This window comes from Esox lucius, chromosome 13 (genome assembly GCF_011004845.1).
Source record: "Esox lucius isolate fEsoLuc1 chromosome 13, fEsoLuc1.pri, whole genome shotgun sequence".
In the NCBI taxonomy this organism is placed as follows: domain Eukaryota; kingdom Metazoa; phylum Chordata; class Actinopteri; order Esociformes; family Esocidae; genus Esox; species Esox lucius.
Genome location: NC_047581.1, coordinates 4148464 through 4161253, shown reverse-complemented (window position 1 = coordinate 4161253; position 12790 = coordinate 4148464). Strand labels below are relative to the sequence as shown.

Below are 12790 nucleotides of genomic sequence, written 5' to 3'. Positions count from 1 at the left end.
ATGTCTGCACACCCTTATTTCCTAGCAGTGTACTTTTCTTGGCCAAGGCACTCTCTTCTCAAAAGTAGTTCACTTTGTAGGGAATTGGGGGTCTATTGGGAATAGGGTTGGGACGATAGGAGAATTTCATGCCACCATTATCCTGGCCAAAATGTTCCCGATTTATGATTTTAACCTCGATTAATAACAATGCCAATAACAATTCTGGTTTCTAGTTCAAAACGGCTGATCGGATTCTTCCAGTACATAAATATTGTTCTTGTGCATTTAAAAAGCCATTGAAATAAAATATCATCAGGTTTTTAATACTTAGTACAGTAACATGTAAATCTCTAAATGTATATGGTGGCCAGCTTGTATGACAATACATTACAAAGTATGTTTAGTGGCATTTAGTAAGATATGCGCTCCACCGGTTAAATAGAACAAGTAGTCAGCAACACTTTGTTGACTGGAATGAGGTTTTTCACTCGTCTGAGGATCACGGTGAAAATAGATTTCATTTCTTACTGGTACTGACCTGTGGGTTCATGCACAATGATAGGCTTATTTGATGTGTTGATTCTTCATATTAACTTTATAATTCATTATAACAGCTCTCGTTAAGTTATACAGATCATGCAGTTACACTGTTATTTTGGCCTGAACAAATGATAGCCTATTTGTCTTCTCTTGTCACTTTCAGTAGGAAAGCATTAACAATTAGCCTACAATATAAACAAAATTATTATTAGAAAGTTTAAAGAGATGTATGTATAATCATTTATATCCTATTCATATTTTCTCCAATTTGCAGTTTAACAGTTTTTTCTGCATGTATCTCTCGTAGCTTCATGTCTTCTAGGATATCATTGGTTTGTTTGAGCTCAACATTGTTTCAACTACTTTTTTTCCACGGTAATGGAATGGACAGGTATTTGCATACAGCGGGAAGTGGAGATGTGATCAGAAGGTTTTTTTGTAGGCTACTAAGTGTAGTGGTTAAACTAGTAGTTGTAAAGCAATTGGAAAACTACTTTATTAATTGTCTTTCTCCATCGCAATGAATAGCCTAAAACACTGTTCTTTATGTGTGTGAGGTGATTATAAAATAGAAGCACCATAGCTCTTGAGGGACATTGATTTTAATTACTAGCCTACTATCAGACACCCCCCTCACCCCTTTATAGCCCTACAGATGTACACAGGCCAGGTAGGCCTAATCTGTTCCCAAGCAATAACCTATTCTACAAATAAATTAAAGCACACACATTAAAGGGTGAGCAAGATGCGTTTATAATAAACACTCTCTTCTTGGCTCCACATTTGATTATCGGGATGTCTTTATGAAAATACTAAATTGTATATAGTGAGAAATCTGAGACTGGCCACGCTATAATATAAAATGCATGTGCAAAATCAATGGCCACTGCCAGACAGGTTAAAACAATTTAATGCAGCCTTTTAGTCTTTCTGACATCTGATATCCTAACTATTCGAAAAAATTAAGATCTGATCGGATATGGCCGACTATATACCAGTCGGATTCGGTATTGATTTTACTACAAATCTTATATTTTGGGTGTTGGATAAAAATGTCCCTGATATAGTTTGGCTGGGATATACATTTCGTGATCCCATGAAGACCTCGACCTTAGGACACTTTCTTGGTGGACAGTGAAGCACATTCAAGTGGTTTGAAGACATTTATTCTTGCACTTCCTTCGGGAAGAGACCGATAATAGGCTGATGGAAATAATGGGTATTTTCGTAATTTAAGATTACATTCTTGCAGTGGAGAGTTTGGAGAACGTTTTTTTGTATTATTTATAAAATACAAACCCAACTCATTATGACATTTTAGAATGTAATTAAAATGTTTATTGTAGTTGACAATATTCTTCTATGAACGCTAGCAAAGCCATTCAGCTTAATTGACAATACATTGCAGAGGATGTTTAGTGGCTGTGAGATGTGCACTTCACTTTTAAAATAAAACAAGCATTCAGGGAAACTTCGGTGCTAGGGAGCTTTTTCAAGTCACTCACGTGAGGATTATCCTGATTATGGAATTTCTCCAAGATTTCATAATCCTGAGTATTTTACATTACGATTAGTACTAACAATATCTATGGTTCCATCCCTCTTTGGGATGGAGCCATTACTGGTTGTAAAACTGAAGCAAATGAACAACAACATGTTCTACATTAGTAGGGACAATGCAAAAGGGTTGTGCTTCTATTTGACAACATTTGTGTTCAGTAAGAAATTCAGTTATTTCTGTTCCAGATGGATTTGATAGACTGTAATGGCCTGGTTTCAGACAACAGCATCCAAAGGCAAGAGCTGGATCATCTGAAACAGTCTTTGACCAAACAAGAGGCCCAGACTAAAGGACTGCGGGAACAGCTGTTCCTGGCCAGAAAAGGTTAGTAGGCTGAGTTGGGCTGTTTACATTGAACTACTGATTTTCAAAAGCATTTCTAAAACCCCATTACCTATATTATTTTCTTTTTGTAGAATTCACTTTAGGTTGTTGTGATTTATTATCACACCAGTGTGTCACTTTACCTTTACAGAGAACAGCGGGAACCTGGAGGAGCTTATGAGGGATGTGGGGGCTCTCAGGGAAAATCTGGTCCAGCAAAACCAGGTCTTACTCAGCCTCAGAGACCCTCACCGAACCAGGGATCACTGGTGCTACGTCCCAGCTGCCACAAAGGTAAGAAACCATCACCACCTACCTTCCCTACCTAGAAGTGACTGTTTTGCCACTAAATGGTTGTGTTAGAAGGATTTGTTCGGATGTGTTCATGACTATTACAGAATTACTCAAATTAATATAGAATAAACATGAGCCAAATGGAGATACCAAATTAAAAAAAAGTTTGGAACTGGAAGATTCAGTCAGTGAAGCCACTGTAATGTATGATTTAAATATTTTAATAATGCTTGTATAGTATGTATAAAGCCTATACACTTAAACCCTTAAACTGGACACATCAGACCAGGATTTGACAAATCAATATGAGAAGTGAAAAATGCACCTGAAGTTTTTAGTTCTCAGTCAAAATGCAAAACTGTCATTACAAAAAACATTCTAAAGTGACTAACTGCCGGGTCCTTTCAAAAAAAATCTTTAGAATTGCCTGCACCGTTGCATGTTTTGAGCTGTGCTAGTTACCTTGGTCAGGACTTCGCCCACAAGTGTTATTGGAGATTTATATTGTAGGAACAGTTTTTGCGCAACAACATACTAATGTTTGGTTCTTTGGTTAGCTATAACATATGTTTCTCCTTACTTTTTTAGGCTCCTAATTTTGGTTCCCAGGGCACACAGGATTCAGGCCTAGGTTTGCAGTATCCTTTGTCGCCGGATAGAGGGCGCTGCAGCAGCATCAGGCACCAGGTCCACAGAGACAGAGCCCACCCACTTGGAGGAGGATACTGGATTTACTCCCCTCCGTTCCACACAAACTCGCATACTGCAAGAGGTATGGCCCCATTAGGTTTTTCTTGTGAAACCTCTGTAGTTGACCCTCAACACAGCAAGACTGTGTGTGTGTGTGTGTTTGACACCCCAGGCGAGGGAAGGGACAGCGGTGATGTGGCCGACTGCAGCTCCTCCGGCTCTGGAGGTCACTTCAGCCCTCCCCCCGGCTCCGTCATCTACACTACACTGCCTGACGGCTCGCCGCTTCCCCCAGGCTCTGTGATATATGCCCCTACTGCCGCCGGCCTAGAGGGCAGTCCCGGGAAGGTTGTCTACGGGCCTCCTCCGCAGGGAGCCCAGCTGGTTTACGGCCCCTGCCCCTGCAGCCTCTCCGGAGCCTGGCTCGGAGTCTATCCCCCTGCCGGGGTGCTCCACTGCAACATGCCTGGGCACCAGAACATGGTAGGTGACCTGGATCAGATGATTTATACTTTAACACTGTTTAATAAAACATGGGCTCACCACTATTTGGATTTATACAGACAGATTAAATTAAAGGAAAAACCTGAATAAATGAGTGGAGAAACAGAACAAATTAAGATGCTTCCATACAGGTGGACTGGATGATACAAGCATTTAATATCCAATCATGCTCTGCCATGAGCCAGCTATTTCAGTCGAACTGTGTCACATGACACGTCTTATCTAAAAGTCGTGTCATGCTTCGAGTGGCTGGTCCCTTCCTGACACCCTGGACCCCTTTCAATTTGCATTCCGTCTCAATAGATCTACAGATGATGCCATCGCTCTGACGATGATACACTGCCCTCTACCACCTGGAAAAAGGCAACACATACATGAGGATGCTGTTCGTGGACAACAGCTCCGCATTCAACACCATTGTGCCCGCTAAGCTTGTTCCTAAGCTCAGGACCCTGGGACTTAACACCCCCCTTTGCAATTGAATCCTTGACTTCCTTACGGGCAGACCACAGGTGGTGAGAATGGGCAACCACACCACCTCTGCACTGACCCTGGGCATCGGAGCCCCACAGGGCAGCATACTCAGTCACCTCCCGTAGGTCCAACACCATCCTTAAATTTGCTGAAGACCCAGCCATACTGGATCTCACATCCAACCATGATGAGACCGCTTACAGAGGGGAGGTAGAGAACCTTGCTACATGGTGCCAGTACAACAACCTCTCTCTCAACATCTACAAGACTAAAGGGATGATCGTGGACTTCAGGAAGTGGCAGGGAGTGGGGTCATGCCCCAATACAAATCAAGCATGCGTTTCAGATATTAGGAAGTGGATGACAGAAAACTTCTTGCTCTTAAACTCAAGAAAAACAGAAATGCTCGTTTTAGGACCCAAGAAACAAAGAGCGTTGTTAGCAGATCTCACTGTGAACCTCGACGGCTGCATAGTCGTATCCCCAAAAACTGTAAGAAACGTTACCCTTGACCCTGACCTCTCCTTTGATGAACATATAAAATATGTCTCAAGAGTTGCTTATTTTCATCTTCGAAACATTGCAAAAATCAGAAACTTTCTATCAAAAACTGATGCAGAAAAACGAATCCATGCCTTCAATTAGTGCTGCACACGGCTGCTAGAATCCTAACTAGAACAAAAAAATGTGAACACATTACTCCTGTCCTAGCGTCCTTACACTGGCTGCCTGTTAGGGTTAGGGCTGATATTAAGGTTTTACTCTTAACCTATAAATCAATACATGGACTTGCTCCTACTTACCTTGCTGAAATGATCCAGCCATACATACCTACACATAACCTACGATCGCAAGATGCAGGCCTTTTAATTATACCTAGTATTTCTAAACAAACAGCCGGAGGCAGGGCCTTTTCTCATAGAGCTCCACTACTGTGGAATGATCTGCCAATTAAGGTTAGAAATGCAAACTTTCAAGTGTCTACTAAAAACTCATCTCTACAGCACGGTTTATAATTAGGTGTAGCCTGGCCCGGGGGCGTGAAGGTGACCAGTAGGCTTGATACTGTCCACCCTTGCTGTCTTGCCAGGTGGGCTCTCGACGCCACTGGGAAGCCCTCCCTCCAATGCCTTTCGGGGGAAGAGTCACTGGCTTGTTGTCTCTCTGTTTTCACTTGTGCAATTGGGCTGTACTCTGCTGGCAATACTCTGCCCTCATTCAGGGTGGTTGCAGTTGGTGGGTGTCCCTTTGGTTGATGCCAGGCAATGTGGGTGGATTGATTTCCTGCTTGTTGGGCCCTGTCAAGGTCTTACGCTGCTATACTATTGTGCTGGGGGATTGGGTCAGTTCTCCTTCCCCACTATAAATCGTTGTTGATATGAGGAATGCATTTTCTGAATTTTACCAGTCTCCTCCCGTTTTAAACTTTAGGAGGACATGAGGTCCTGGTCCACACCTGTACCTGGTTTGGGGGGCCCGTTGCTGTCCCTGTCTTTGTCCATCTGGTCATACTTCTGACCTAGTCTACATTTAAATAGACTCTGGATTTAGCTCACATGCATTTATTAATTATTCCAGTTGGACTCTTAATATCTCACCCGGCACAGCCAGAAGAGGACTGGTCACCCCTCTGAGCCTGGGTCTTCTCTAGGGTTCTTCCTAAATTTCAGTCTTCTTAGGGAGTTTTTCCTAGCCACTGAAATTCAACACTACTTTTGTTTGCTCCTTGGCGGCTCCTTTTCTGAAAAAGCACTTTGTGACAACTGCTGTTGTAAAAAGGGCTTTATAGATACATTTGATTAATTGATATGGTCTGTTCATACTGCTGCTGTCTTGTAGACGCTACTGGAGCGTTGGTGCACGCACCCCCAGATTCATAATCAGTGTTTTCTCTCAGGCCATAAGGCTCCTCAACAAGCAGCAATGATCTATGATCATACTGATCACATGAACATTCCAAATTATTTATTTTTATGTACATTCAATGTACATTAGAATATCTTTTTGTGCCATTCATAGGCATTTTACACTTTTATTTATAGTGTATTTATAATCATATATTTATATTTCAATACTTCTACCCATATTGCTCATATTCCCCATTCTACACTCTTTGAAGTGCTGCTAGTTTACATTAAGTATATTTTTGCAATATCTTTTTTTCGGCTTTATTTTTGCTTTATATATTTCTTAATCCATTAATCCATAATCCATTAATTTCATTTCATATTTAAGCGCTAAAGGTTTGTGGTTTTATCCATCTTTTCTTCCATCAGGAAAGGGAGCTAGGCAGGCTGGAGCGGCAGGTGGAGGACCAGCAGGGCGAGGGGGAGGAGGATGGAAATGCCCATGTGGAGAAGGATGTGCTCAGGCTCTTGGAGCAACGCACACAACTCAAGCTGGAGCTCAGAAAGCTGCACAAATCCTTGAGACAACTGTACCATCGCCTAAGGTAAGTGAACAGCGTTGGGGTCTCGTGTTTTTTTTTTTTTTAGCTTACCCTTAAAAATTCCTGTATTTATTTGTGCATAATTATTATTATCATTTTTTTTTTTTTAGACCGTTAAACCTCCCAGGCTTTACCCTTTTCAGATTTTTAAGAACTTATTACAAAGCCCTGTTTTCGTTCTTTTCCATTAATATTGGATTATAATTGACTGACTTGAAATTGGATAACTAAGACCAACTTTGGGACAGATTGCTCAGCTGTCTGTGTGTTCATATTTAGAGAGGTGCAGGAAGGGCGAGGTGGCTCGGAGGTTCTGGGGGAGGTTCTGGAGAAGTCCTTGCAGCATCAAGGGGCTCTTCTGGACGAGGTCGAGTGTGTGGAAAAGACCCTGCTCCGCCGCAGGGCTGAACTCAGGAAGGCCGACCGGCTGCTGCTGGAGGCTCAGAGCAGCCTGAAGGACATCAAGAACAAGGTTCCATATATTGATGTGACAATGGGGACGTGTACTGCCACACAAATATACTCTTGTTGTTATATTGGGTGAGGGGTATTAAATAGGAACATGACCTCTTCATTAAAGGTGTTGTTTAAACATGTCACCCTGGTGGATTTAAACAGGTTGTTTCACACCACCCTTGTGTATTTTGGTAGGTTTCATGTCACCCTGGGGTGTTTTGACAGGCTCTTTCATGTGACCTTTTGTAGACCAAAGACGCTCTCCAGCAGCACACTGAGGCCCAGCACCGGCTTGAGGACACACAGCGTGAGCTAGAGGAGCTTGAAGTCTGCGCTCGGGACAGTGCCACCTTGCTGGTGGAAGCCCAACAGCATCTCAGGGACCACCAGGAGGAGCTCCAGGAGCTAAGAAGATGCAACGAGAAGCAGACAGAAACTCTGCAGAGGGTGGAAGAGGTGGTGGCCGCCCGTGACCGGGAGTTCCAAGAAGTCAACAAGAAGGTGAAGCGAGCCAGCAACCAACTGGAGGCCCTTCAGAGCCAGCTTCAGATTACCCAGAGCAAGAAAGTTGCCCTCCCAGACTCCTGCCAACCGCATAAGAGCACCTTTGCCCAAGGCTCTGCAGTGCATTTTTTTGCTGTGCCCCACTGTGACTTTTATAAAAAGCAATAAAATAAACAATGCACTAATTAAGAATATTTTGCCCTGACAGTTTAAACCAGACAGATACGTTATTTTTTTAAAACACCTGGATAATTGTTGCAATGATTGGGCTTTGTTGTACTACAGCCTCCGAGTCACCTCAGAGGCTCACTCTCACTCCTGGGTCCTTGCTTTCAGTTCCCGGGCTAGTGCAACAAGCCCCACCCACTGGCTGTCACTCAAGCAGGTAGCATAGTGGGTGCACACACTCACACAGTTCCTCAAGTTGACCTACATAGTTTTATATTTTAAATTTGTTTTATATTTTCAGACATTTTATTCTTAAAAAGGAAAGATGAAGATCGCACTTGGCTGCTGTTAATTCTATCAGTATCTTGTCAATTCATGCGTTAGCTATTTGGCTAAATGCCATTTAGTTAAATGAACTAGCAAAGTAAGGCAATGGTTAGCTCTAATACAGGATGCCATGGTGGTGTGGATTAGCATGTTATTTATGCAAAGGCACGTTCTGAATCAGCCCATTTGAAAATCTTTGTCTAATCTCTTCAAATGTGAGTAGGGTCACCTGGTAAACACTGACCAACACTTAATTGGACAGTGACACAAGATTGGTTATTTTGGCTGTTTACCAAAATATATTAAAGTTACAGTTAAATAATGAATATGGGCTTAAAGTGCAGTTTCACAGCTTTAAGTTGAGGGTATTCACATCCAAATTGGGGGAAGGGTTTAGGAATTACATCTCTTTAATATGTAGCCCCCTCTTTTTCAAGGTAACTTATGTAATTTGACATTTGACTCAAAAGCTGTTTCATGGACAGTGGCTACTCCTTCATTATTTCTTCATCAATTAAGCAGGTAAAGGGTCTGGATTTGATTCCAGGTGTGGCATTCGCATTTTGAAGTTGTTGCTGTGAACCCACAACATGCGGTCAAAGGAGCTCTTAATGCAAGTGAAACAGGCCATCATTAGGCTGCAAAAAAAATATCCATCTTAGAAATAGCAGGAACATTAGGAGTGGCCAAATCAACAGTTTGGTACATTCTGAGAAAAAAATAATGCTCTGGTGAGCTCTGCAACACAAACAGGCCTGGACGTCCACGGAAGACAACAGTGGTGGATGATCGTAGGATTCTTTCCATGGAAAAGGAAAAACTCCTTCACAAATCCAGCCAAGTGAAGAACACTCTCCCGGAGGTAGGCATATCATTATTCAAGTTTACCATAAAGACAAGACTTAATGAGAGCAAATACAGAGTTCACTACAAGTTGCAAACCATTCATAAGCCTCAAGAATAGAATTCTTGAGCCAGATTAGACTTTGCCAAAAAAATATCAAAAAAAGCCAGCCCAGTTCTAGAACAGCATTCTTTGGACCGATTAAATTAAGATCAACCTGTACCAGAACGATGGGAAGAAAAAAGTGGCTTGGAAAGGCTCATGATCCGAAGCATACCACATCATCTGTAAAACATGGTGGAGGCAGTATGATGGCATGGGCATGCATGGCTTCCAATGGCACTGGGTCACTTGTGTTTATTGATGACGTGACAGAAGACAGAAGCAGCCGGATGAATTTGGAAGTGTATAGGGATATATTGTCTCCTCAGATTCAGCCAAATTCAGCCAAGTTGACTGGACGGTGTTTCACTTTACAGATGGACAATGACCCAAAACATACTGCGAAAGGAACCCAGAGTTTTTTAAGGCAAAGAAGTGGAATATACTGCAATGGCCAAGTCAATCACCTGATCTCAACCTGATCGAGCATGCATTTCACTTGCTGAAGCCAAAACTTAAGGCAGAAAGACAGAACAAACAACAAATGAAGACAGCTGATGTAAAGGCCTGGCAAAGCATCACCACGGAGGAAACCCAGTGTTAGGTCATGTCCATGCATTCCAGACTTCAAGCAGTCTCAGCCTATAAAGGATTCTCAACATGAACATTAAAATGTTTCCAATTACATTTGTGAGCACCTGAAATAAGGGGACTGTATATGAAAATGGTTGCAATTCCTAAATGTTTCCTACAATATTTTTGTTCAACCCCTTAAATTAAAGTTGATAATCTGCACTTCAATTGCATCTTGGTTGTTTCATTTCAAATCCATTGTGGTGGCCAACAGAGCCAAAATTAAGATAATTGTGTCAGTGTCCAAATATTTCCGAACCTAATTGTAGATTCCTACCCTGTGTATCCATATAGTATCTCACAAAAGTGAGTACACCCCTCACATTTTTGCAAAAATTTGATTATATCTTTTCATGTGACAACACTGAAGAAATGATACTTTGCTACAATGTTAAGTAGTGAGTGTACAGCTTGTATAACAGTGAACATTTGCTGTCCCCTCAAAATAACACAACACACAGCCATTAATGTCTAAACCACTGCCAACAGAAGTGAGTACACACCTAAGTGAAAATGTCCAAATTGGGCCCAAAGTGTTAATATTTTGTGTGGCCACCATTATTTTCCAGCACTGCCTTAACCTTCTTGGGCATGGAGTTCACCAGAGCTTCACAGGTTGCCACTAGAATGACGACATCACAGAGCTGTTGAATGTTACAGACCATGCGCTCCTCCACCTTCCATTTGAGGATGGCCCCAGATGCTCAATAGGGTTTAGGTCTGGAGACATGCTTGGCCAGTCCATTTACCCTCAGCTTCTTTAGCAAGGCAGTGGTCGTCTTGGAGGTGTGTTTAGGGTTGTTATCATGTTGGAATACTGCCCTGCGGCCCAGTCTCCGAAGGGAGGGGATCATGCTCTGCTTCAGTATGTCACAGTACATGTTGGTTCCCTCAATGAACTTTAGCTCCCCTGTGCCGGCAGCATTCATGCAGCCCCAGACCATGACACTCTCACCACCGTGCTTGACTGTAGGCAAGACACACTTGTCTTTGTACTCCTCACCTGGTTGCCGCCACACGCTTGACACAATCTGAACCAAATAACTTTATGTTGGTCTCATCAGACCACAGGACATGGTTCCAGTAATCCATGTCCTTACTCTGCTTGTCTTCAGGACGACAGCCATGCAGACCAATTTGATGCAGTGTGCGGCGTATGGTCTGAGCGCTGACAGGCTGACCCCCCACCCCTTCAACCTCTGCAGCAATGCTGGCAGCACTCATACGTCTATTTCCCAAAGACAAACTCTGTATATGACACTGAGCATGTGCACTCAACTTCTTTGGTCGACCATGGCGAAGCATGTTCTGAGTGGAACCTGTCCTGTTAAACTGCTGTATGGTCTTTGCCACTGTGCTGCAGCTCAGTTTCAGGGTCTTGGCAATCTTCTTATAGTCTAGGCCATCTTTACGTAGAGCAAAAATAATTTTTTTTCAGATCCTCAGGGAGTTCTCTGCCATGAGGTGCCATGTTGAACTTCCAGTGACCAGTATGAGGGAGTGTGAGAGCAATAACACCAAATTTAACACACCTGCTCCCAATTCACACCTGAGACCTTGTAACACTAACAAGTCACATGACACAGGGGAGTGAAAATGGTTAATTGGGCCCAATTAGGACATTTTCACTTAGGGGTGTACTCACTTTTGTTGCCAGCGGTTTAGACATCAATGACTGTGTGTTGAATTATTTTGAGGGGACAGAAAATGTACACTGTTATACAAGCTGTACACTCACTACTTTACATTGTAGCAAAGTGTAATTTCTTCAGTGTTGTCACATGAAAAGATATAATCAAATATTAGCATAAATGTGAGGGGTGTACTCACTTTTGTGAGATACTGTATATATCCTGCAGCCCTGGTAACTTCACTAGTACGAAACTATTTGTTGGCACACAAAGAAGTGATAGTCTTTCCTGAGATATGTTTTAAAAAGGATTTATGCTCAATGTAGACTTTATCTAAAGAAAATCTGAAATGTTGATTTGGAGATCTATTCCAATTCAGCAGAGAGTAACAGAGACTCAGCGTTAAGGTTGTTGCATAAACTTTCATACTTGCATTAATGCATTGACATTTTTGGACATTTTAGTTATTTAGCAGACACATGCAGTTTGCAAATTCTTAACTAAGGATGGTAAGACAACTACATATCACAGTCATAGCAAGTGAAATAACCATTCTCCATTGCAATGAATAGCAAGACTAGGGGCACTCGCTCCTAACTACATGTCATCTGTGTGCAGTGTTCATAGCCTGGATGTGGATATGTTTGTGTCATTGGCCAATTAGTGGGCAACAAAGAGTTTGCAGAGTCCTCAAAACCACTGCATCGAAGTACGGTTGTGTCACTGTGACCAGGTGTTTTAATCCTGGCCGCTCCATACTGACAGTGCACAGGGGTCTCACAGAGGGGTCATAGAGGGGGCTGCAAAAGAACATTGTCTGGGGTGGATGGGTAAGATGTCAGACAGGGATGCTTTGTCTAATTGCTCTCTAGCAATTCTATGGTGATCAGGCAATCCCATAATCGCTAATTGGACATCACAACATTGAAAGTGTAGAAAAATATGGAGAAAGAAAATATATCAGGCAACAAAATGGTACAAATGGATCCAGGACCAGCTACATGACATTTTGTTTATCAAAAACTGTTTCTGTTAACTTCAGCAAACTTTGATGACCAATATAGCAAGTTTGAATGGAATATGTTAGTGAGCATTGGCTGACCTTTGTAAAACACCTGTCTTGTTAAATGCACCACAGGTGGCCGTGCAGCACGAGGAGCTTTCTCTCCTTGACAAGAAGCTGGGGCAGTGGCGCAATGAGGAGCAGGCACTGCAAGTGAGGCGGAAGGAACAGCAGCTGAATTTGGAGGAGGCCCTGCGACAGGGAGAGGAGGCTAAGAAGCTGGTCAGGGTGAGCAGGCAATGTG

The 12790-nt window shown here is 42.5% G+C and overlaps 1 protein-coding gene across 9 annotated transcripts in view; it reads left to right on the top strand.

The window, feature by feature from the left end:
- cntrl (centriolin) overlaps positions 1–12790 on the top strand; it is a 57606-nt gene that overhangs the window by 30495 nt on the left and 14321 nt on the right. For all 9 annotated transcript variants that reach the window (XM_034296580.1, XM_034296579.1, XM_020052593.2 and 6 more), the window contains 8 exons: positions 2269–2407; positions 2559–2701; positions 3290–3473; positions 3564–3874; positions 6646–6821; positions 7098–7290; positions 7524–7775; positions 12622–12774. In XM_034296580.1, coding sequence (XP_034152471.1) covers positions 2269–2407; positions 2559–2701; positions 3290–3473; positions 3564–3874; positions 6646–6821; positions 7098–7290; positions 7524–7775; positions 12622–12774 — 1551 coding nt within the window. The remainder of the gene's footprint in view (positions 1–2268; positions 2408–2558; positions 2702–3289; positions 3474–3563; positions 3875–6645; positions 6822–7097; positions 7291–7523; positions 7776–12621; positions 12775–12790) is intronic.